Source organism: Carassius gibelio, chromosome A1 (assembly GCF_023724105.1).
Source record: "Carassius gibelio isolate Cgi1373 ecotype wild population from Czech Republic chromosome A1, carGib1.2-hapl.c, whole genome shotgun sequence".
NCBI classification, from domain to species: Eukaryota; Metazoa; Chordata; class Actinopteri; order Cypriniformes; family Cyprinidae; genus Carassius; species Carassius gibelio.
Window position 1 is genome coordinate 36828322 of NC_068371.1, and position 25643 is coordinate 36853964.

At 37.6% G+C, this 25643-nt stretch overlaps 1 protein-coding gene across 1 annotated transcript in view; it reads left to right on the forward strand.

Annotated features, from left to right (window-relative positions):
- The first annotated feature begins 3242 nt into the window (after positions 1 to 3242).
- Positions 3243 to 25643, forward strand: part of LOC128019879 (polycystin-1) — a 71357-nt gene continuing 48956 nt past the window's right edge. Inside the window, exons 1-8 of the mRNA XM_052606190.1 lie at positions 3243 to 4017; positions 17514 to 17585; positions 18259 to 18327; positions 18911 to 18982; positions 20345 to 20508; positions 21517 to 21797; positions 22651 to 23044; positions 24533 to 24710. Coding sequence (XP_052462150.1) covers positions 3749 to 4017; positions 17514 to 17585; positions 18259 to 18327; positions 18911 to 18982; positions 20345 to 20508; positions 21517 to 21797; positions 22651 to 23044; positions 24533 to 24710 — 1499 coding nt within the window. The 5' untranslated portion in view covers positions 3243 to 3748. The remainder of the gene's footprint in view (positions 4018 to 17513; positions 17586 to 18258; positions 18328 to 18910; positions 18983 to 20344; positions 20509 to 21516; positions 21798 to 22650; positions 23045 to 24532; positions 24711 to 25643) is intronic.

Below are 25643 nucleotides of genomic sequence, written 5' to 3' on the forward strand. Positions count from 1 at the left end.
ACCAATTTTGTTTGTGTATAAATATTTAATTGATGTAAAAGTTATTTCAAGATAAAAAAAACTGATTTAATCAATCTATTATGTTACAGTTTCTGATACATTTTCACCAGTGCCATTTTGCGAGCAGTAATTTAGGTGCTTGAGTGAAGAAATAACGAAGCGTGACATTTCCTTTCCGAAGCGTTCTTTCAGAGGTTTCTGCTCCAAACTCAAAGTTTAGACATTTCAAATGACAGCGAGTGCTTTCAAAGAGAACAGCAAGCGGTCCCAATATGATGCGAAATTTCTTCTGGTGAAAATATGAGACCACTGCAGCTCTCACATATACATCACAGATCATTTCCCCTCCTCTGGCTTGTCTGATCATATCCCACTCCTCTGCAACTTTACAGAGTTCACCTGACCCGAGGTCAGTGACGGACGGGTTCATGCTGATGTCCCCAAGTCAGTGAACTGTAAAGATGAGCACTGATGCAGATGATCTTCTCATGCATATCTTAGCAGAAATAAACAGTCTTATGTTTAGGGTTTGAGAGGGTCTGATGGCTCCCCTTTGGCCTCACCTTTAGTGGAGATGTAGCATGCATGCGCTTGGATTCATGATTGCAGTGTATACCTTTGACTAGCATGTAAATGCCATGGTGTATGAATCATATGGCAGTCACAGACAGTAGTTTCTTCAATCATTGTCAAGCTATAGAGTTATCAGTTACTCAGCACATGCTCAGTAGAGTCTGCCTCATATTAATTAGTCAATCAGTTTTGTTTTTCCTTCTTTTTTTTCTTCTTCATTTTGATGCCTTTGAATTTGAACTGTTTTTTATTTCTACATTTTTCTATTGACTGATCACAACTGAACAATGTAGATATCACTAGAATATTTTGAGTTGGAGAGGTGTTTATTCTTCACAGTGTATTTGAAATGGAAATCTTTGTAACATTGATTTGTGTGGTCTCCTGCAAACACGGCACAGCTGGAGTTATGTAAAAACTTTCAGGCCATTCAGCTCCTCAAAGACATATGTGAGTAGAAACGAGTACACAACAGAAATATCCACGTTAACACAAACTAGCTCAACATTCACCTGCCGCTGACCTGGAGACTAGAGCACACGGCTCCAAATAAACTGAGCAATGTAATAAAGAAAGGTTAACTTGATTAACACAGCAGGTGCATGGGAGAAGAGATGGAAGGACGAATGGAAACGTACTGTTTCCCATCATGAACTCCTCAGGTTGGGCTTGAAATCTCTGTATTTTTACATTTATTACAGGGCGATGAGATTAAATGTATCGGCTGTATTTTATATATATATTTTTAAAACTGTATTTGTCTGTATTATGTGATAGTGTTGCAGAATTGACAATAAAGCAGACTCTGAACATTGACTTTCAGAGAGCATCTCAGGATCAGGACGAATGAAGCGCCTGTGGAAAACAGCTGTATGTGTGTGACGTACCCATGGATTTATCCCTCACGCTGCTTATCAGTAACATAATGAGAGGGTGTGTGTGCAATGTGTTGTGTTTATAAGCAGTCAGAGTTTTGGTTTTCATCCGGCACACAAAAGAACAGTCAAAAAACACTAAAGGAGAGACACTGATTTACATTTACACTTACTTGTTGATCATGTAACATGGCGATCATTTAGGAAACCTTAGCAACACCCAAACAACCACATCAGTACCTTATCAACCATGTACACCTCACATTGTGACCACATAGTATTTTTAGATTGACAAGTCACTAGCAGACACCGTGAACTCTTAAAATCACAGCACAGGTAAGTCTGGATCAACTAAACTTTCTGTTTGTTTGTCTGAAACAGTTACAGTGAGCTGCCGTCTCTCACTGTGTTCTCTTCCTCAGCTCTTTTTTCTCCTCCTCCTTTCATCACACCTCTTCACGGTAACTCTGTCTCTCGGTCTGTCTTGTTCTTATCTGGAGTGTGGATCGCAGACGTCTGTGGTGTTTTAATGACATCCGCTGGGATGACTGACTCCGGCTGGCGCTAACGTGAACTCCTGAAATGCAGTGTATGCTGGGAATAAAAAAATCTGAGAGCACAGACAAGTTGGGTGGTAAGACTTTTCTTATTTGAGATGTACTCCCTCTCTTGTCCTCAGATGACTTTCTTTCTTCCAGTTGTAGAAAAGCATAGATTTGACACCAATTGGGGCTGTAACAAGCAGAATTGGACGTGCCTATGGTCGTCAGATCACCTTTTGTGCTCAATCCTGTTCTGTACACACACAGTTCAGTCATTTAAGGGAGTGAAAAGACTTGGATATTTAGTTGCATCCTTGGTTCTGTTCCAGTTGATATTTTCTACGGCTCCCCCTAGAGTTTAAACACAACACACCCAATCAAGACCTGAATAATTCATCCATGTACTTCCAGAGATCAAATTGGTTCGGGTAAGTGCAAAACGATGGGCATGGATAATGAATTAGCCATATTTGGTAGAGTTCTCTGAGGCAAAGATAAGAAATAAAGCTTAGTTTATCCATTTCTACACTACATTCTGAACCTTCTTTAGAAAATTAATATACTTTTAAAATACTGATATTATCTGTCATTTATTCAGACAGGGTGTTTTAGATTTAGTGTTTTCAGACTTTTGTGATGCTAAAATATAAAGGCAGTTGTGAGAGGAAAATCTTGAATGTCTTAAAATATCTTAAAATATAAATTTAAATGAAGTAAATAGTTTCAGAAATGGAATAATTGGCTTTAAAGTGTTATTACGAAAACAAAGTGTTTAAAATATTACCTGGAAAAGGTTTACTTGACAGTGTGTCAGATTTGCCAGTAAATCTCCTTTTTTCTATAAAGATAGAAAAGAAAAAGGACCAATTATAATTAAAATAAAAATATATTCAAAATAACTGGAATTAATGTCTTGATTTCTACAGTTCTTAAGTGGAACAAAATATTAAATTTAGTGAATGTGAGAGTTTAAAAAAAGTTGAAGATTATAAATTATGATGACAAAATAATGTTTATGCTGTTGTTGTTTTTTTCACCAGAAGTGGCGTCACTTCCTGGATGATGATGATGTCAATAAAGAACTGTCTTTATTGCGAAGAATAGAGTAAAATATTACATACTGTAAGCCCTACTGGACAGTGCTATTGAAGACATCACTAATTCACCAAATAATATTGCTTAATATATATATTTTATTTCAAATACTATATATAACTTATATAAAAGACCAGGTGTTCATGTGACAGTTGTAAAGTTCAGCACCTGGTGAACAATATTTGGATGATGCCGCTTGCCTTTATCATCATGTAGCAATGTGTGCTAACGGTGAACTGTGTGCTCACTGCACATTACACGGACAGTAAAATGGGCCGAAGATAAATAAATTCGACGATAAAGTCTAAAACATCAAGTTATGGCACTATATTGGGTTGTGATAATCAGTAGCTCGTGTTTTGTAAGACCAAGCCTCATCCAGTGGAGAGCTGAGGCACTGCAGGATGAGAGAACGAGAGGAAGTTCTTCAGCAACTTCTGGCACAGCAGAATCCAGAGTTTCTTCCCCTCCTCTGGAGAAGAAGTGAATCTAGTTCCGTTAACGGAGGAATACAGGGGGGACGTCAGCGAAGTTGGGGGAAAACGCGATTTCTGCTTTCTACGCCGTTTCTCTTATGGAAACACTGGGAAAAGAGTGAACTTTCCTCCCCGCGTCCCGAGGAAAACTTCACCGACAGAAGGGGCGATGAGATGCGAGTGAGCGATGCCTTGTAGAAATGGACAGATTGTGTTTAAGCGAAAACATGGCGTCTGTCTCCCAAAGTTTGGATTATTTTCCAGCCTGCTCTTTGCGCTCTGCTGCCTCGAGGCGCGCTCGGGCGTCGCGACGGACGGGAGAGCGTGCGGCCCGTGTCCGGGTAACTGCTCGTGCACGGCGGTGGGACCGCAAAACTCGTGCGTGGTTAACTGCTCCAACATCGGACTGGATCAGGCCCCAGCGGCGTCAGACCTACCGCCCGACACGCACACTCTGTAAGTGACCGCCGCGCGCGCACAGCTTCGCGGGTGATGATGCGGGTGTTTGTTGTGATCTGATGGAGAATGTTGGCTGATGGCTGGTTGTAGTACTTCAGACTGCCACTGTTTATGCGTCAATCAATCATAACTGAGGATGTCTGGGAAGCGGAAAACAGGAAAGTCTGGTTTAAAACACAAGTGCCAAGATCTCAGAAATGTTGTGTGCAATAGATGAAAACAAACACAATATATTTTGTATTCTTCCAACATTAAGATGCATTGACTCTAAATGTCAACTGGTGTAACCATCCAGTAAAAATATTATGATATTTTAGTCATGTTGAAGATTATGCAAGCTTGGTTTTGTCACATGACAGTGGCTTTCTGCATATATTTAGTATATATTTATATATAAAAAATTTTATTGTCAGCCTTTTAAGACTTTTCTCCTTGTTTTTTTTTTTTTTTTATATAGGCTACAGTTATACCACCTAGACATTTCTGACCTACAAAAAATACCATAATAGCTAGTCAATTCTTTTCACTAAAGCTCATTGCTCAGCTGAACTCATATGGTGTCGTCTTCATCTCAGTCTGTAAAAACTGTCAAAAGGTGGTACTTTAAGTGGAGAAAACACGTCTGAAGCAGGGAAAGGTCAAATAGTTGCATGAGTTTCTCTCTGCTCTCCGTTGAACACATGCACACAGCTTGAGTAGCAGCAGATGCATGAGGAGTTTGTGCAGGTAGAACACACTGTTCTTTACTCTGGTTCTGCGGCGCTCCAGCATGTGTTATCCATTCACACAGGCTGCAGATGTATGTGCAGAAACATCTGATACTTTGAACTCTTGTTGTGGGGGTGGGCATGAGTGTAAGACCAAACTCTTTCATCAGGCAACTGGGGTAAAATTGGCGATAATAGTAGGTCACATTTGCAGCGCTCTTTCTTGGGCTTGTTGTTGCATGGTTTTCTCGGGCGAATAGTCAGTTTATGTAGACGCAAAGCACAAAGTCTTGGCTAAATCAAAAGCTATTGGTAATTGCCAATGGAAAAGATATGGTTCAGTGAACACACACACTGAATCAACAGAAGGTGATATTGAGATGATGAGATTGAAACAAGCATTTGTGTAACTGGAGTTTTGACTTGCGATCTTACTAAGATTTATACAGTTTGGGCCTCCCCCATTAACTCTTAATAACCAATGCTTTAAGATCGCAAGAAGTCATGCTAATGTAGCAGTAAATGTTTATGAACACCGCTGTCTTTTATGGACCGTAGGATTATTTTGCATTTTTGTTTTTTTATACAGTTTTAAAACTTAAATCCATGCTGCTTTCTCTTCCTATAAAAGTGGTTTTCTATTTGAGTGTTTCCTAAATGGATAATACTTATTTGGGAAAAGTGTTTCTGGAGTGGCTGTTTTAAGATGCAAACAGAAAGGTTGATTCAAATGAAATAAAAATGATTTTTAAATGAATCTAAATAACCTGAAGCAGCTGAAGTTGTACACACATTCTCTCTCTTCTCTGTCTAAAGGAATGCAAAAAGGAGGATAAAGTTAGCGAGTCTTGTGTTTCTGAGCTGTCGATCAGACTGAGATCTCCAGAGACGAGCACAGACGCGGCGTCTTAAGAGCTTTAAAGACTTGTGGAGTGTTAAATCAAAGTGACCTCACTTCCTTTCTCTCTTTGAGCCGCCGCCAAGTTATCCTTGCGTCTCTAAGACCGAGATAGATGGGAACGTGTTCTTTGTTGTGAAAATGTGTCTGGTTAAAAACAATTAAATGTAAAAGCCTGTCGTAGCTAATAGCAGAATCGCGAGGTGCATTAGCGCAGGATATTTAGCTGGCAGCGCGCCGCGTCTCTCAGCTTCACAGCTGCTGTGCGCAGGATCACCACTTTTCTCCTTCGTTCCACCCTTCCAGAAAAAACACAGGTCCGACTCCCGTTCCCATTCCTAGGAGGTTTCTTCACTGGTTTTCCTTCTCAGGTTGTGTCATGCTGAACTCACTCAAATCTGGATGAGTGCGGAGTCCAAACCTGTTGAAGTAGCATCTTTCATGAGAAGCTGTGTGATGTTTCAGGGTAAATGAGTTGTTTACTGTAAACTGGCAGAAGGGCTGGAGCTGCTGAACTTTCTCTGTGGTGTCAGCTCATGCAGTGATTCACTGATTCACTCATGTTTAATAGGAACAGCATTGACTCCGCAGTGATGTAATTGTGCTTAAGTGGCTTCATCTGTGGGAAGAGCTGCAGCGTGACAACAAAAACAGAGACTTATTCAAGTCTTCCTCACTATCTGCTCTCTGTAGCGGCCTTCGGAGGTCTCTTCATCATTCATTCATTAATAACATTTATATGTATAGCACAATTAAATTTATTTTAATTTAGCATTTTGATAATCAAAGTGGTATTTTACCCCAAAATATTAATTATTTTAATAATCAATTAAAGAAAAATAATATAAAATAATAATTACCTTATAATATGTATTTGTCAATAAATATATATGCCAATACTATAATATAATTTAATATAACATAATATAAGATGCCTTTATGGTAATTAAAAAATAAATATCAAATAAAAAGGAGTTAGTGTTTAGTTTATCAAAGTGCTATTTTACCCCAAAATATAAATTATTTTAATAATCAATTTTTAGTCTCTTCCATTGGTTTGTAGCAATCTATAAACTTTTAATTAATTAATTAATTAATTTATTTTTAATTTGGCATCATTTTAAATGTATATTATTTTTTTTACATTAAAAGTATTTGAAATATGTATTTTATTTTTCCTTTTAAATTAGTATTTGGTTTACCTTAGAGAAATATTAAGAGTTATTCTTAAGAATATACAATTCTAATATATTTTTTTTTTTTACAGAAATCTAAAATAAAATCAAATAAAAAGCAGGTCTTTTTCAGTGGTGTGCAGTGGTCTTCACTGATGTGAGGTTTAACTGGTCTGTGCTGGTCTCTGTAGTGGTCTGTAGTGGTCTTTACTGTTTTGACTCTTTTAATTTGCTCCTCTCCCTTTTCTCCACGTTTGCTGGTCTGTCTGAAGCTGTAAATGGAGATATTACTGCAGAAGAAGCGCTGGATTCCTGCGGTCTGTTTCTTCTCTCAGAAGCAGCCGTGTGTGTGTGTGTGTGTGTGTGTGTGTGTGTGTTCCTGACCGTTAGCGCTGCACGGGAGGTTTATTTGGTTGCCATGACAGTCTCTCATCATGACATCAGCGTACACAGAAGCACAGACAGACAGCCGCAGTATAACACAGACGGACCGAGGAGCAGGATTTAACACCAGACAACCACTTCACACTGGTGTAAATCTTCTTTAGATGAAAACAAGTGCTCAGAAGTAAGAGATCAGCATTTGAGAGTCTGAACAACTGTGATTATTGACCTCGAAAACACCTCTCAATCCTTAACTAAACCTTTTAGCACATACTTTTCTTTTTACAATCAGACGGCAGGTTTTGATTCATTTAAAACATACATATATACGATGTGTGTGTGTGTGTGTGTGTGTGTGTGTGTGTGTAATAATTGAATTATTTATTTTTATTTCAGTTTGAGTAATCTTAATGTTTATCTTAAATTCATTTTAGTTATAGTAGTTGCCAAACAGCTTTTCTCGTTTTTACATTTATGATATTTAAAATCTTATATCTGTAATTTATTTTATTTTGGCTTTATTTCAGTTACTGAAAATTATGAATAGTTGTAGATTTAGTTGAAATCTTATTATCTAAAAATATTTTTATAATGATAATGTTAAAGTTTTGAGAGTATGAGCAAATGATGGTAACCAAACCTGTTGTTACATATTTTCATATTTTAATAAGGTGGCATATTTATGTTAATTTTACATTATTTGTATTAATGTTTTTTTTTATTTCTATTTAGCTCTGATTTATTTTTATTTAATTTTTTAGTTCTTCAACTTCAACTTAGTTGATGTCAGTTAGTCGTAAAAGCTTTTTAAATGAAGTTTAAGTGGATGTTGTTCTAGTATTTTATTATTTTATTTTTGTTATATATAAAGTAGTTTTAGTGCTTCAACTCAAACAGATTTTATTTGCATGGCAACATTTCTATGTTTTTTTAATCTAAAATGTTTTTAGATTCAGTTAACGGCAACAACGCTGCTAAAGAGCAATGCTTTCAGTCTTCTTTAAACTCTTGAAAACTGTTTAATTCTCTATCAGCTAAAAATAAGTGCTTCTGAAGTTAAAGACTGACACTCACTCTGAGGTTTTGAGAGTATGAGCAGATGGTTGACCTTAACTCACCATCATTAAAAAGCTTTTGTTCATCTTTTGTCTTCTTCCAGTCAGGTGAAACACTGATCTAGACCTGACAGAGTTTGTCTCTTCAGCTTTAGATGACTGTGTTTGGATGAAGATGCGCAGGAATGTTTGTTCCAGACGCAGCTGGTTATGGAAGTCATTTGTAGCGTAGCTGTGCTTCATTTAGAGGAACACTGCTTCATTATTAACTCGCTAGTGTGTGTGTGTGTGTGTGTGTGTGTGTGCATATATTTGGGCATGTTTTTGTTCATCTCAATGTGCTTTTTCTTCCCCTCCTCCTGTATTTATCTCTCTGTTCATTCCCATGCAAGTAAAAATAACAGCTATCATGCTTTCCCCCGTTCCCTCACATCTCTGAGACCCCGAGGCGGCGAAGCAACAAACCCTAAAGCAAAAAAAAAAAAAAAAAAAAATACACAGAAAGAAGACTTTGCATGATTTTCTGCACATGTATTTACGTCGTTGATTAAATCTGTCTCTGACTCGCATGTCTTGTGTTTCTCCACTGATTCAGAAGCAGCTGTAAGCGTACGTCTTCACCGAAAGTTGTTTTCGAGTTTCAAGCTCCGTTGTTTTGAGGTCTTTTAAGAATTACACATTTTTTGTGGACATAAAAGTACTAAAATATTGACGTTCAATAATGTGGAGTGCTGCAATTGTTTGTAAGATTTATTAAACGACGCACTAAAACATGATGACATTAATATCTGGTGATAAAGCTTTACCAGACACTGAATATAGATTATGAGATATAAATATATCAGAAATATACAGTTTTTAATCATCTTTTGAGGGTAAGAAACAACATTTATGATAACATTAAATTTGTTTCACACACACAATATTTTTTAATTGATCTAATTAGATTGATGTATCTGTTTCGTTCTAATTTATATTTTTATTTAATTTTTTCTCATTTATTTTCATTTCCGTTTTAGTCATTTTATTGCATTTTTTATTTCAATAACATTTCTGTTTTTTGTTTTTATGTTTTCCATTTAATATTTGGGCAATGCTTAAGTTTGGGGACAACTCATTATTACCTCGTTGCATATTGCTAGAATATCCGATTTTTATTAGTACTTATAAATAAAGCACATATAAATATATTATTCTGCCTGACCATATTTTATATCCCTTAAACCAAACTGAACAACTGTCTCACTAACTAGGAAATCAGGAGTTTACTGAGGCTAAATCATAGTTAATAGTTAGGTAATAGTAAGAATTGCTCCCCAAACTAAAGTGTGACTACGGTTGCAAAGAGGTGGAAAAGTTCCAAAAGTTTCTTAAAATTCCTAAACCTTTCCAAACTTTCAAAAATTCTAGAATGTTTCCGGAAATTTCTGCTAGTGCGACCGATATTTACATTTTATTTCTACTTTATTTAATTAATAGTTTTACTTTTGGTAAACAAAAAAACAATTGAAAAAGAAGGACTGGACCTCACTCAACATCTACATACATGTGTACGTCCACAGCAGCACATTCACACAGTTCACAGCAGATCTAAACATCTTTATATGAGCGCTTGACGCATATAAACACACTCTTTCTGGCATTCTCCAGTCGAAGACTTCCTCTCTGCTCCAGGTCCTTGAACCTCTATTTCCTGTGTCTGGAGCTGTTTCTCTGTTTTCTTCTCTGGTCTCCAGACAGCTGGGCTTCTCCTGCTGTGAGGATTTAAAGGGGTCGTGCAAGAGCAAATAACATGTTATGCAATAGAACAATATAAATAAGTCTGAAGATGAAATGTTTTGCATACTGTCTCGGGACGGTCGCTGGGAATACAGTTTGGTACAGGTTCATGACCGTTTCACACCTTCCACCGAGCAGGGTTTTTGTGTGTGTTACTGTATCTTTAAGACTACTGTATATGGATGATCTCTAGTATGATTGGCTGAATAGGTGTTGAGGTAAATGTGGGCGGTCCTATGTTAATGAGCTCATAGCTGAGTTTTTGCTGTTTAGTTTCAATAAAAAAGTCTGGATGGATATTATGGTGTGAAGTTTGTCGACAGTTTATTTAACCTTTTAACATCAAGACGTGAAGAATGGTTGTGTTTTTTCATGAAACTGAATGGAATGGCAAATCTCAGTAAAACATATCTGGAACATACATTAAAACTTATATTTTGCTGTAAAAAAGGGGGGGGGGATAGTACTTTCAAGGCTGAAAATGTTTTGCATTATTAAATTAAATTGACATTCCCAAACGTTTAACTTTCGATTTTTATATTTATGAATTTTGTATTTATGAAATTTGTATTTATATATTTATTGATAAAGAGAGAACGAGTAAGTATATATTTATATTTATGTAATTGTTTATTACATTTAACATTTTGACATTACAAATATTTTAAAATAATAGTTAGGGTTTAAAAATAATAAATTGTGTTTATTTTAATATTTTAGCATGTAGTAAAGAAACAAAATGTATTTCTTTTTTATTTAAATTCAATGCACTATAGCAAAATTTATTATAATATGTAAATATATTACAGTTTAAAATAATATCTATTTTTCTCACATTACACTAATGTCAAATAGATTTTTTTTTTAGGTAAATGAGAGTTTGAAATAAAATATGCTTATTAATTTCCATGAAAATAGCACAATGCAAATTAAGAAACAGGCTTTGGTTTTGTAATGAAAAACATAATTTCTTGTTTCTTTCCATCGGGCTGAAATGTAACCTGGACGTGTTCTTGACAGGCCTTCTGAAATCCATCGGGTACGGAGGGAGTTTTCACCAATACATGGAGTCACTTTTGGATATAAACAGACTTGTGAGGTGTCTTTGTGGTGGTTGGGCTTCACTGATTCAGACTCATTTGGCTGTACAAACAGTGAGTCAGCGACTCATGCAGCAAATGATTCTTTGGCTCAGTGAGTCAATCTATCAGTCCACAAATGATTCAGTGAGTCATTGTGCAGCTGCCGTGTGGTCGGCCCCTGCACCAAGAATGTGTGTTGTTTTGATAGGTGTGATATTATATTACTATAACTCTTAAAGCTCTAGTTCTGTGAGCTATGTTAGCGATAAAAGAACTTTAAGAAAGCAAAAATGCAGTTTTCTTCCAGATGAAAGGCGTCATTGTGTGCGTGTGCTCCTGTTTAGCGGATCCGTCTGTTACAGGCGTTTTAAACATCTTGAGATCAGATGACGTTTGATGTTGTTTGACTTGTTTATATGCGTGTGTCGTATATGTGCACATCTGTAGGTTTGCGAGAGCCAGCTGGGATCCAGACAGAGTAATGCACACAATGTCCTGAGAAGAGCTTTCTACTGTGAAGGACTGGCAGTTATTACAAACAAATGTCTGCATAATCTGCCATCAAAGCATAATAACTTCATACGTCTCCTGATATAACTTATTTCTGGACAAGTCAGAATCACAGATGTCCTTCAATGCAATCTCATTGTGACTAGATCCATTTAGGATGGTTGGATGATAGAAATGCCACTGATAGATATGCTTTTAATAAGTATTTATGATTAGTGGAGGGTGAACCACAGACCTGGGAACCCTAGCTTGAACTATGGGTGGTTCAGAGGGTCAAATAGCTGTGTTAATGTATTATTATTGCTATACCCTGGACAGCCCTAAATTCATACAGCCTTCTGTCTGTCTTCGGCTGATCATCGGCTGTTTTTTAACAAAACAATCGTACAGAAAATAGCTTCATACCGATTATTGTCTGATACATCGGCACATCTCTACTTTTAATTCATAATACTTCGAATAAGTCAAACTATTATGTATCTGTCCCAATATTTTTGAGTTCTATGTATTTAAGGTTTATTTAGCACGTTGTGTTGTTAGCTTAGCGACATGCTAATGGCAGCTCTTTAACTCTGACAATGTCCATCCCAGTTTTTTCTTGTTCAAAAAGCGAATTAACTTGGATTTGCATTACAGTAGGGAAGAGCAAATGCATGCAATTTCTATTTCATGTTGACTTATAAGTTATATAAGTACAGTATTATTATTGTCCAGTATAATTTTACATAATTAAGTTTAAAAAATGAGAATTTGGAGTAAAATGTCATATTTTTTTTAATTACTGATGCAGTTTTTTCAGCGTCTCACGCCATTAGCATTACATTAAGACATCGTATCAAATCATGTCTCGACTGCATTTGAATCCTGTCTGTCTTTGAATGCAAACGTGTGTCCTGTGTGAACACTCCCTCAGTAGACAGCTGCCTATGTAGGCTGTAGACAGCACTATAGTCTGCCAGCTCTAGGAACAGAGTGTCTCTCTCCTCCTCCTCTCTTTTCCCGGCAATTGGAAAGTACCCTGTTAATCATCCTCCAGGGATGGACTTCCAGGAGGAGAGGGGCCGCTCTGCCACATATGAGCCCAGAATGAGGCACCCTGCCCGGCCCGGACAGATCCAGAGAGCCCAGATGTGAGCGGCTCACAGTGGGCGATTGTTCACTGAAAGCCCCGAGGTGTTATGGTACCACTCTGGTACTTATCAGGACCAAATACACACATGCATAAACACACTCACTCAGACTTAATATTTACACAAACACACGAACGTTTTGGCTCTTATCTATACACACACTCACTTAAATAAATGAGATGCGTGATAACACACACACACACACACACACACACACACAAGCACTGGCCAGAATCACTGACCCCCTCCTTCTGAGATTTCAAACATAAACAAAACAGAGCGCACCATAAAATTCTTTCCTTTTTCTTCTCTTCTCCCCCTCCTCATGCCCTTACTCTTTTTTCCGACTGGGCCACAACAGACAGACTGCTGTTTAGTGGGTTAGTGTGTAACCGTGGTTACAGCCAATTGTGGTTTGGCAGTGTTGCTGTGGTAATTACGGCTCTCCTCTGCCTAATGCTCATGGCAGTGGTCAGTGTTGTCATCCTCATCGCCCGAGTCCACGGCTTTCTCTAACACCACATACTGCCATACTACACTAGTTCTGTAGTATTCAGCATGTATACTGTGTACATGTCATAGTGCAGGAATATCTGTTTAATCCATGCATTTTCAAAGTGCAATATAAAATGCAATGCAAATAGACTTTATACAGTGCATAGCTGCAAATAGTTCAATTTCCAAAAAGAGCTAATGGATATTATTTTCACAATAGCATACTACCATGCTACTCATCCTACTTCTGCAGTATGTATACTTTGCACAATATGCACAATGTCTTTATGCATAGAATACATATTTAATCTACTGCATTTGCCAGAGTGCAATATTTATCCAGAGCACATACTTGAGTGAGCGACGTGACGCAACAAAACTAGAACATTGTATCATCAACAAACATTGTTTGCAGCGTAGAAGAGTTTTACAGGAAGAATTTTAGGGAAAACTGGCATATTCCCTTCATATTCCAGTCTTTCCTCAGTCTACAGACGCTGATGTGAATCTCTCCAGTTTCATGGAGTGAAACACACTCTCTGGGCTGTTTTGCCATCTTTCTTTCTGTCCGTTTCACTCTCTCTCTCTCTCCTAATGAAAGTGGCACCAGTCGGCCCTTATAAGGTGAAATCGGCATGCCTGGTAGAGTAAAGCAGAACCATATGTCACACACTGACTCCCTTGTGCAGCTCCGCCAAGGGGCTTGGGCTCTGGTGCGGAGCTGCACACAGGAGCCTAACTTCTGCTAATATAAACCGAAGAGGTCACGCTTATATGGTCATGTTCAGGCCACACACTAGTGCTTCATGTTACAGAAAGGGAAGTAACAAGGGCTGTGTTCTGTGTTCAAGCACCTATTCATGCGCTACAGTAACTTTATTTTGACTTTAAAATGACTAGCTCATGTTTTTGTGATTATGCATTTGTCATAATACCCCATCTCCACACTCATACCGGCTGTGAATCAGGATGTTCTCTGATCTCATGCACGATGATCTTCTCTATGACATCATTAGAAAACTCTTTTTAGAAGCATGATGTCATAGTTGGATCTTCCAGGGACTTATGGGATTGGTCACACAGAAACTCTTTAACACAGGAAGGACGGTGTGACTTAAAGTTTAGTGGTGAAAATACAGTACAATTTTGGATTACTTGTGGATTATTGTGGTGTTTTTATCAGCTGTTTAGACTCTCATTCTGACGGCACCCATTCATTAAAGAGCACCCATTGGGGACCCAAGTAAAGGAAACCAAAATATGATGAAAAAACAAACTGGATGAACAGAGGATGAGTCGTACATTGACATTTGGGGAAGACGTGGCCTAATGGTTAGAGGGTTGGACTCCCAATCGAAGGGTTGTGGGTTCTAGTCTCGGGTCGGACGGAATTGTGGGTGGGGGGATTGCATGTACAGTTCTCTCTCCACCTTCAATACCACGACTTAGGTGCCCTTGAGCAAGGCATCGAACCCCCAACTGCTCCCCGGGCGCCGCAGCATAAATGGCTGCCCACTGCTCCGGGTGTGTGCTCACAGTGTGTGTGTGTGTTCACTGCTCTGTGTGTGTGTGCATTTCGGATGGGTTAAATGCAGAGCACAAATTCTGAGTATGGGTCACCATACTTGGCTGAATGTCACTTCACTTTTTTTTTTTTGACATTTTTTGGGTGATCTACTACTTTAACATATTTATGGACCATAGTATTTATATAGTTTATGGTATACGTCCTAAAAACATAGCATGGTACTTTTTGGTGCTCTTTTTGGTGGTTAGTGGTTACTTCAGCTGTAGTTATGAAGTAAGTGTGCATTCAGACAGTCCCCGTCTCTCTGTCCAGCGCTCCCGGCACAACCACAATCCACTCTTGTCTGTTGAAGTGAATCTGGACGCTAAATCAAGCCTTTTCAAATGCTGCATGGAAAATCTGAGCCACACGTGAGAGCTACTTCATATTCCAGCGGCCGTCCAGAAACACTGAAGCCTGTGTGGAAACCATCCTTCTGCAATCAATAAACTCCAATAAATACATGAAGGAACGATTACAAATAAAGAGAGAAAACTCCAAAGTGAAGATTTCAAGATTAATCCTGAGTCTTCCAACAGTATTTCCATATTTATGAGTTTAATACGTGACCTTTTGTAACTGCTTGTTATGTTAAAGTTCATGAATATTTAAAGTGGAAAGCATGGTTTAGATTATGATTGGTTGTCTGATGCTAAACACCTAGTTTTTTTGTGTAACCCTGCAATCTGAGTTAAAAGAAGTGCTAAAAATTCAAATACTACCCAATATTAGAAATGACTTGAGGGGAAAATAAGTTAATTTAGTATTAAGCATGAAAATGCTTCAAACTAAGCTGCAGAAACGGTGTGTAGAGAAATCATTTAGCATCTTAGAAGTGGCATTATAATTCATTTTGCATGCAAAAAAACTCAGGCTAAAGGTATTCAATTATTGTTTTATTAGTTATTTGTTTATAGATGTTTTTGCTGTCAGATACTTGCACAATCGAATTTGCATCTTGATCAATATGAATCGCTTAATTTAATCGAATGATTACATGCATATTTATTGTAAATATTTTCATTTGTTATTTTTGTATGTATTTGGCAGCCACTTTATCCAAAGCAACTTAAGGTTTGTTTATTTATTTATATATTTCATTGTATGAATATTCAATGACCTTGGTCTTCTAGTGTTGGTTGTACAAAAATGAAATGATCAATTATTATTATTTTATTATTCATTCATCGAAGTTGTTGCTGTCAGAAACAGGACTATGACAGCACACTTCCACAATCAGCTTTGCACCCCGTCCAGGAGAAACTAAAATGACCTTACGGCAGAAGTTTTTCTCTGATTTCTCAGCTGTTAACTGAGTTTCTCATGATTGTGAGCTGAAGATACTCCGCAGTTGCTCGTCCCTCGGTGACTGACACACATGCGCTTTCTGCTGATAACATTCAGATTTGTTGCCATAGTTGCACACACACACACACACACACACACACAGTGTTATGTAACGTGATGATGTGTAAGAACGCCTCGTATTAGTGAGAAACTGACACAGTGATGACTTTAGCAGAGGCTTTTTTACAGCGTTGATGGTCAGTCGAGTTAAACTCCTCCTCCTCTCTTACACAGTCTGTCTGGAATGGACAGATGTTTCCTTCTGGGAAACACACACACACACACACACACACACATGTGCCTGACGCCTGTCTGTTGTGTAGATTGCGTTATTGGTTTAAGTGATTGGCATGTTAATGGGAAAGACTGTTGCTGATTGGTCCATTATTCTGATTGTGTTTGTGCATTGCATCATGGGTGATGATATGTGAACTTGAGTCAAAGAAATATACAGTTTAATAATTCATTCTTTATATAATACATATCTAACACTGTACCATTCAAAAGTTTGGTGAGTTATGTTTTTGAAAGAACTGAATAGTTTTATTCGGCAAGAAAAGAATACATTAAATTGATCAAATAGATGCTGCTCTTTTGAACTTTCTACTCAAAGAAAAGAAAAAAGTCACAGTTTCCACAAAAATATGAAGCAGCAACTGTTTTCAACATTAACTCTTATAAAAAAATATATGAGAATGATTTCTGAAGATCATGTGACACTGAAGACTGATGAAAATCCAGTTTTGAGGACAGGAATAAATTATATTTTAATGTATATTCACATAGAAAATAACTATTTTAAATTGTAATAATATTTCACAATATTAATGTTTTTACTGTATTTTTGATTGAATAAACACAGCCTTGAGGAGCATAAAAGACTTCTTTTAAAAACCTTTAAAAATATATTTCCAAACTTTGTCAGTTTTGGGATTGAACTGTATATGGTTGATTTAGATTTGTCATTTAGATCTTAAGATTACCAGTTCCTTAAAGAAGCAGTAAATAGTTGAAAAAGGATTGAGAATGGATTGGACAATGAGTAACGTTCATTTTCAAAGCTTGGTTTACCCCAAAATCTTGGTAAAAAAAACCTGTATTTAGATTGTCATGGACTGAAAAATGGAAAAAGTTCACAATCGAGCAATTTTAGAGCTACTTAAACATTTCAAACATTCATTTCTGTTCCTTGCACAAAACCGTTGCATGATGCTTGGGATGTCACAAACTTTCTTTTTGGAGCCGGACCGCTTCGACAGCTAGTTTGACAGAAGAAAGGTTTGAAGCGGCTAACTTGATGAGCGTTTGTCTGGAGTCTGAGTGTGTGTGCATCTCTAAGCATCTCTTTCTGGCTTCTGTTGCAGAGATCTGTCCAGAAACCACATTCCCTCTGTGGACTCCAGCCTCTTTGATCACCTCACCGCCCTCAAGGAGCTGTAAGTGCCACGTCTCTCTCTCTCTCTCTCTCGTGTGTGTGTGTGTGTGTGTGTGTGTGTGTGTGTGTGAGAGACGCAGTCATTCACGTACGTCTGTAATGGGTGGTCTGCTGCTTGTATAATAGGTGGTCTGGTGTAAACGTGAGTGTTTCTTTGTGCTAAAGCAAAAAAGCCCACGTTTTCTAATTTGCTACTTCCTGTTCCCTTTTTTCCTCCGCTATCATGTATAGATTAATTACATTACCCACAATAAAAATAAACCTCCTTTTAGAACAATTATGATTCCTTGAAATCATTTCCAGCTCGTTTTCTCTCATATTCTCAGTAATGCATTTAAATATTACCATCATGTATAATAACAGTCATGATTTGCTATGTAAATTATGACAGCTTTTAGTACAGTAGACTATTGTATTTTAATTAATGATTTGAAATTTTAAATCAAGTTCAATTACTATTTAAAAAAGACAAAATCTAAATTTCTTTATTATTTTTACAATTATTTGACAATGATAAAATATTTTATTGTGAGCAACTGAATAGATGTATCATGTCATCTTTTATTTCAGTACATTTTCCAACCTTTTTTCATTGATGGGGAACTGAACCTAAATCCCCCAGACTCCTGCAAGTGTTTAGGTTGAATCCACTTCCTGTTTGCTCTTCTCCTCAGGTATCTTCAGAGCAATCGTCTGGTCACTCTTCCTCACGGGATCTTGGGCTGTGGGCCGTTAGCTGTGCTGTAAGTGTGCGAGTGGGCGGCAGTATGCTCTAGTTTCCCGACGGTTTTGAGCTCATATGGTGAGAATGTGTAGGCGGATCTTTCTGGAGTCTCTCCCGAACCGCAGAGTCAAACGCTGAAGAAACCGAACGGGAAGCAACCGGACACACTCCACTCTTTCAGCTCAAACAAAAGCTCAAGAAATACAAAGTCGTGTATCCAGATGTTTATCTTTGTTGTGTGAACAGTAACAGACGTGCACTTCAGCTTACACAAACACACACACACAAACACACATTGTATGTTCAATCACATGCCCATTACAACCAATTAAACGTCATTGCTTCAGGCTTTGACTGTACTATTTCCTGCTCCATTTCAACACACACACACACACACACACACACACACACACACACACACACACACACACACACACACAAGGTCTGGTACACCAAAATCACTCCAGAACTTTTCCATATGCTGCTCCAACGGCTGAACAAGGGAATGATTATTCTGAGAGGAAAAGAAAGAAGGGACTTAGGAAGAAGGAAAAATGAGAGGCTGCATGAGCAATAATATACATTTGATTTTTGTCTTTCAGAGATTTGAGCAACAACCAGATCACCACCATCGAGGAACGATTGTGTGATAATTTATTTAATTTAACTACAATGTGAGTATAAACACGTGCATGGGTTTAAAACTCAAAAAAAGCTCAATGACCTGAATCTAAACCTGGAAACTAGTCTAAATCTATATGTGTGTGTGTGTGTGTGTGTGTGTGTGTGTGTGTGTGTGTGTGTGGTAGTATATTTTCCACATGATGATGAAGCATCTTTTTAGGACCATTAAGAAGTCTTGACATTAAATTCAGTGTTATTTTTTCTCTCTCCAGACTCACATTACTATAATGAAGTAATGAAAATATGTCTGGAGGCAATGCATTTAAAATAAAGTTTGCATAAATTAGATTTAGTACAAATACTCCCATGTCTACTTACATTTGTACAATAGCAATCATACAGTCAAATCTTTTATTGTGGTATTTAATTTACATTTATTTATGAGGATTTGAATAAATGAAATAATATGAATTCATATATCACGGCATCCTGTATTAATTTGCACCAAACATTTGTATTTAATCCATGAGGAAATTAATCAATTAAATAATATTAATAATATATAATCGCACCCTTTATTGCAGTACACTTTATTTTATTTTATTTTATTTTATTTTTTATTATTATTTTTTATTTTTTTATTTTACTTATAGCAAATCAACCAGATGCACTAAAGTCTTTTAGGTCAAACAAAAGCAAAATACATAAAAAAATGACATAGTATCTAATCAGTAAAATATGTCATAATATAATATTTAAATAGCAAACTGTAGTTGAACGTAGTATTTGTACTGAATTTAATTTATGCTGATTTTACTCAAAAGCACTGTCCAAACAGGATGATTTTCATTACTGCATAACAATAATGATCATTTTAGAGAAAATGTGCTTCGTTGTCATGAAAATGATGTCAGGAAACCTTAATGGTCCTAAAAAGTTTAGTTTTATTTTATTACAGTAACCTTTGCCAAATCAAAAAAAGTGATTATAGTTAAAAGAAACATTAAGATTATTTTCCCTTAACATTGATATAATATTTACATATCAAATGGTTAAATGGCCTTATCCAAATCCTGTTGGCGTTTTTTAATTTGCTAAAGCATAATTTTCTAGTATAGTGTTTCCTCCGTGACTTTTCACGTTGGGCTTTCATGCGCTGATTAACATTCCCTGGTCAACGTCTTTCAGTTCCTCAATAATTATAGATTAGAGCATGTGTTGTGTTTCCTGGACTGATAAAGTAGTGAGTCTGTGGTGACGGATTGCTCCGTCATTTGTGCACATGTCAAATAAAACAAGGCTTAAGCAAAACCAAAGCCTCTTTAAATTACTGTCCTTATCGTGCTTTGCTGTTTGAAAGAGGGCCTTCCAATGTTTTCAGTCTGTGAAATATTCCCTCTGTCGTTTGGCAGAGATCTGAGCTTTAACCCGTTCGTCTGCGACTGTAAGCTGGTGCGGTTGGTGAGCTGGCTGCAGGACCAGGGCGTTCGAGTCAAGCGACCCCACTCTATGCTCTGTGACCGGCCGCCCGAGCTGAAGAACCAGCCGCTGCTCAACGTCAGCGTGCACACCTGCGGTGAGTGACAGGACACAGCTGTGTTACCTGAAGCATTCAGGCCATTTACAGACTACCTCACTAGAAAATCACAATTAATTAAATTTGCTACCGATTAACGTTAACACCTAGCCCGACTCTAACCCAAACCTTACAATCATGCAAATGCAGTAATTAATGGTTGCTTTGTTTTTTTTCTACGTTTGATATGAAACAATCTCTCAGCTTTCAAATTCTGTGCATTTTACCATGAAATTGAAAAAAATAAATACTGTTTTGGCACGCTTTAATGTGGCTCGACAGATCGCTGTATCTACATGTAAAGCGAATGTGAACCGATCATCTCTTCTTTGATACTAATAACAGCATAAAATAAACATGAACAAACATCAGAAGTAATGTTAAAAGAAACAGTACAATGTACTATCATGTCTCATGTAATCACTCAATCTGTGTTTCAGCCGCGTCAGTAAAACGGCTTGTAAACAATGTTGCGTAAAGTTACGTGTACCTCAGAAAAGCCATTCAGATCCCATTAGGGCTGGACGATTATGACCAAAATCATAATTGTTGAATATTCCCTTGAAATTGTAATTAGGATTATTAATTACGATTATCACAATTGACACTGAATGATGATTATACCATTGTTCGATGCAACTGCATGCCGTATTCTTAAAAAAAGTTAAAATATGAATAGTGTTATAATGTTATACTAAAACTAAAATTGAAATAATGGGGAAAACCCTTAAGATAACATATAGAAAGAAAAATGCATCTTAAGCGTGCAGAATAACGTAAGCGTACTTTGAATGTTTAATTGCCGCTTTGAATGATTACGTAATTGTGGCATCCATAATTGTAATCGCGATTAGAGATTTGATTAATTGTGCAGCCCTGGGTATTTACCTTTACCTGCTTTCCTTCATTTGTTTGTTAGCCCACACCAAATGTAACATTTCTAGAAAACGGGATTTCCAGTTGATGCGGCGCTCTGAATTGGCCGTTGCTGTCTCTCTCGTCTCTCAGGGCTGACGTACGCAGGATGTCTACAGGACGAGGAGCATGCGGCAGGCGTGGAGCTGGTCATCTTCTCCTCCTCCACTCCCGGTCCCTTCTCTCGTGAGGAATGCAACTCCAAGTGCTTCCACGAGAGCCAGCTGTACGGCGGTCTGGGACAGCAGAGAGAGTGTCTGTGCAGCACCAACTCTGAGCCCAATCACATCAGCGAGTCCCAGTGTTCGGCCGCCTGCTCCGACCCGCTGGTCATGAAGGAGTGCCGCTGGACGGTGGCACACGACGTGTTTCAGGTCTGTGTGAAGAGCTTCAGGCTGTTAAAGGGTCAGTTCACCCAAAAAGGAAATATTAGCCCATACATTAGTCACCCTTAAGTCAAGTGGGTATGATTTTCTTCTTTCAGATGAATGCAGTCGGAGTTATATCAAAATGATGCATGCATCAGTCCAAAAGACGTGAAATAAAAAGCGCCCATCCATAACAAAAAGTGTCTCACATGGCTCCAGGGGTGAACAGAGGCCTCCTGTAGTGAATCGATGTGTTTTTGTAAGAAAAATTACTATTTAAAATGCAATAATGACTTTAATCTAGCTCACACTCACAGTTGTAAATGAAGCAGTTCTGGGGAAATGATGTATGAGGTCAGGTTTGCACATGCAGCACCCAGAAGTGAGAAATACGGAAGCGTTTCATCTTTTCGCCTGAAAGAAGAAAGTCATATACACCTCGGATGACTTGAGGATGAGCAATTTATGGGCTAATTTTCGTTTTTTGGTAAACTGACCCTTTAACGTCCTCTAGAGTTAATTAGACTCGTGTGATCGGTCACTCAGACTAGATGACCTCACCTATGAGCTGAAAACAAATTCACTTAGTGTTTACTTTATACAGTTTTCATGATTAGAATGAATGCATTTCAAATCATGGTACACTATAAATATTGCACTAAAAATTCCTGGATTGTGTGCAATCCCTGGGGAATTTTTTTAAAGGTATATAGCCATGCATACTTTTTGGGTGTGATATTACCCATAATGCATTGGGCTGTGAGGTGGAGTGGCATACTGCGTACTAAAAAGTATATACATTACCATTGAGAACCTAAACTTTTGAATGCTAGTGTTTGAGTTCGCTCTCCGCCCACAGGTGAATTTCTCCGCCTCTCTTGCTTCTCGCCGTGTGTCTGTTCATTCGGAGGCTGTCCTGTCTGTCACCTCGTCCGTCTTCCCTGCCTCTTTCTCATGGGACTTCGGTGACCTTTCACCCCGGGTCAACACCTCAATGGCCAATACCACAGCAAGGCATAAGTATGGTGTCCCGGGACGGTACCAGGCTCAGGTGAGTCTCTCAGCGGGTCACCAGGAGATCGTGGCGCAGGGGAACGTGAGCGTTGAACTGCCCCCTCGACTCGAGCTCCGCTGCCCTGAACTCATCGTGGCCAATCAGAGCCTGGAGGAGGCGGTCTCTCTGGTCAACTGGGGCGGAGTGGGGGTAACTGTGGACTGGAGGATCACGAAGGATGGAGGAGAGATCGCAAGAGGTACAAGACCAAATACATGCTATAATATAAACATATCAGAATAATGATGTGACACTGAAGACTGGAGTAATGAGGATGAAAACTCAGCTTGCATCACAGCAGTAAATTACATTTTATAATATATTACATTAGAAAACAGGTTTTCTTTTAAATTGTAATAATATTTCACAATATTATTGTTTTTATTATATTTTTGATCAAATAAATGCAGCAGTAGACTTCTTTCAGAAACATTTAAAAATCTTACCGACCACAAATATTATATTATATTATATTATATTATATTATATTATATTATATTATATTATATTATATTATATTATATTATATTATATTAAAGCATTAGAAATTGGTTGTGTTTTTTTTACTATAGTCATCGCAGTGCATTTTAGGATGTTATTACAAATGATAAATGCCACATTGTCTGAGCTGTAGCATAATGATTTAAAACTTCTTCTTTTGATGACTCATTCTCACATGCACGGTTATTCAGGACAGCTCAGATATAACGCTCTGAAATGACCATGGGACTGTCTCTCAAAATACCCTGCTTTTCATGATCTATCAAGCCAGAAATGTCCCATCTCTCACACAAAGCATGACTGTTCCTGTTGAGCGATGGCATGGGAAGATTCTCTCGTTTGTTTATCAGTCCTGCAGAGATCTGTCCGTCATTGTTTGCTTTGAGAGAACAGATAAAAGTGCACTGCGCTGATCCCAAGAGGAGGGACGAGAAGGAAACGGGTTCCAGAAGCAGAGCAGATCATTACTGATGTACTAACAGCGGGAGAAACAATGCCTAATCCAACTTACCACAGACGATAAACAGGCTTATCAGCTTTTAAAACATTCTGTTGTTAACGTCCGATTACACTCATCTGTCATTTGATAGAAGTTCATGAAATTAGACGTCAACTTGAAAAGGTTGAATGAGATCATCAAAAACCATGAACAAAACATAAGATAAAAAAATGACCCAGATGACATTTAACATAAGTTAATGACTTTTAAAATAACTTATCCATAAAAGTTCATGATAAATAGACAGCGTTTTGTGAAATCAAGTGATATGTTGATATGCTTTTTATCAATTGTTTTCAACAAATTTAGCATATAAATAGTTTTTTTATGTTAATATTAATTATTAATATTTGTTGCATATATGGATCTCTATGCATGATTAAAATAGTGAATTTTCCCAGCCTTTTAAAATCAGCATATGAAAATGTTTTCTGAAGAATCCTATGACACTAAAGACATTATAAATATATTCAAATTAATTATTAAAGTTATTAGATTTTTTTTTATTGTAATAATTTAACATTTTTACAAAATGACTGTTTTTACTGCATTTTTAATAAAATATATACTGCAATATATATACTTTTAATACTGCAATTCAATAAATGCAGTTTTGGTTAACTTTTTTTTATGTGATTCTTCCAAAAACGATTTGATTTGATTAAGTTTGTCTCTCTGGTTCTTTAGCGGAGCCGCTGTGTTTGCCAGGTGCGATCCATCACGCTGACTCGTCCCGCTGTTTCCTGTTGGTGTCGGAGGAAGTCAGCTGGTCAGATGCACGTCGCAATTGTTCAGCCCGTGGAGGGGAGCTCGCCGTGGTGCATTCCCAAACCGTCCGGGATCTCCTGGCCTCTCGAATCACACAGTGAGTCGGAAACGGCTTGAAATGCTTTTTCAACTGTTGTTTGGAAACCTCTGTAAGGCTTGTAGATAATTTCAGATTTAAACATTTAAAATTCCACTGCCAATGCAACATTTTTCACTGATACCTGTGCCGCTTTTTGAACCCTGTTCACGTTTTCTTCGCTCTAGTCGAGAATTTCACTTTGTAACAGCAGCAGGGCATCATGTGAAATGCCTATTAAAGTCACTCTCAGTGCTGCCCAGTTCACGACAGAAAGGCCAGAACATTCAAAAACCAGACGCACACTTGATGAAGTTCACAAAGAGACCAAAAAACATGTCTTATAATGTGAAAAGTCTCTTATTATATCCTCTGCAGTGAATGGGTGCCGTCAGAATGAGAATCCAAACACCACAATAATCCACAGATAATCCACACCACTCCAGTCCATCAGTTAATGTCTTCCGAAACGAGAAGCTTCATGTTTGTAAGAAACAAACCCATCATTAAGATGTTTTTAACTTCAAACTGTCACTTCATCTATAATAACTCTTCCTCCAGTGAAAAAGTCCATCCTCTGTTGTCCTCTTATGTCAGAATCCAAACTGTTTTGGTGCTTGATCTGTGCATATTTCTCTCCTGATTCAGATCAGATGACTTTTTCACTGGAGAAAGCAATATTATAGATAGAGGAGTCATTACCATACATTCATCCAGTGTTTTCACCACTTAAACATGTTAAAAAATGTTAAAAAAATAAAAAAAATAATGAAGTAGTCTCTATACTCTCAACCGTTTGTGTGTAACATTCTTCTTTAGCGATGCAATGTTTACAGGTGTGAACACACGCGCGCACACACACACACACACACTGTGATGTTACACATGTGCTGAAGCACAGCTGTGGAAATATGTTACACTCCAGGAGGGAGGAGACGCCAGTTCTGTGTGTTT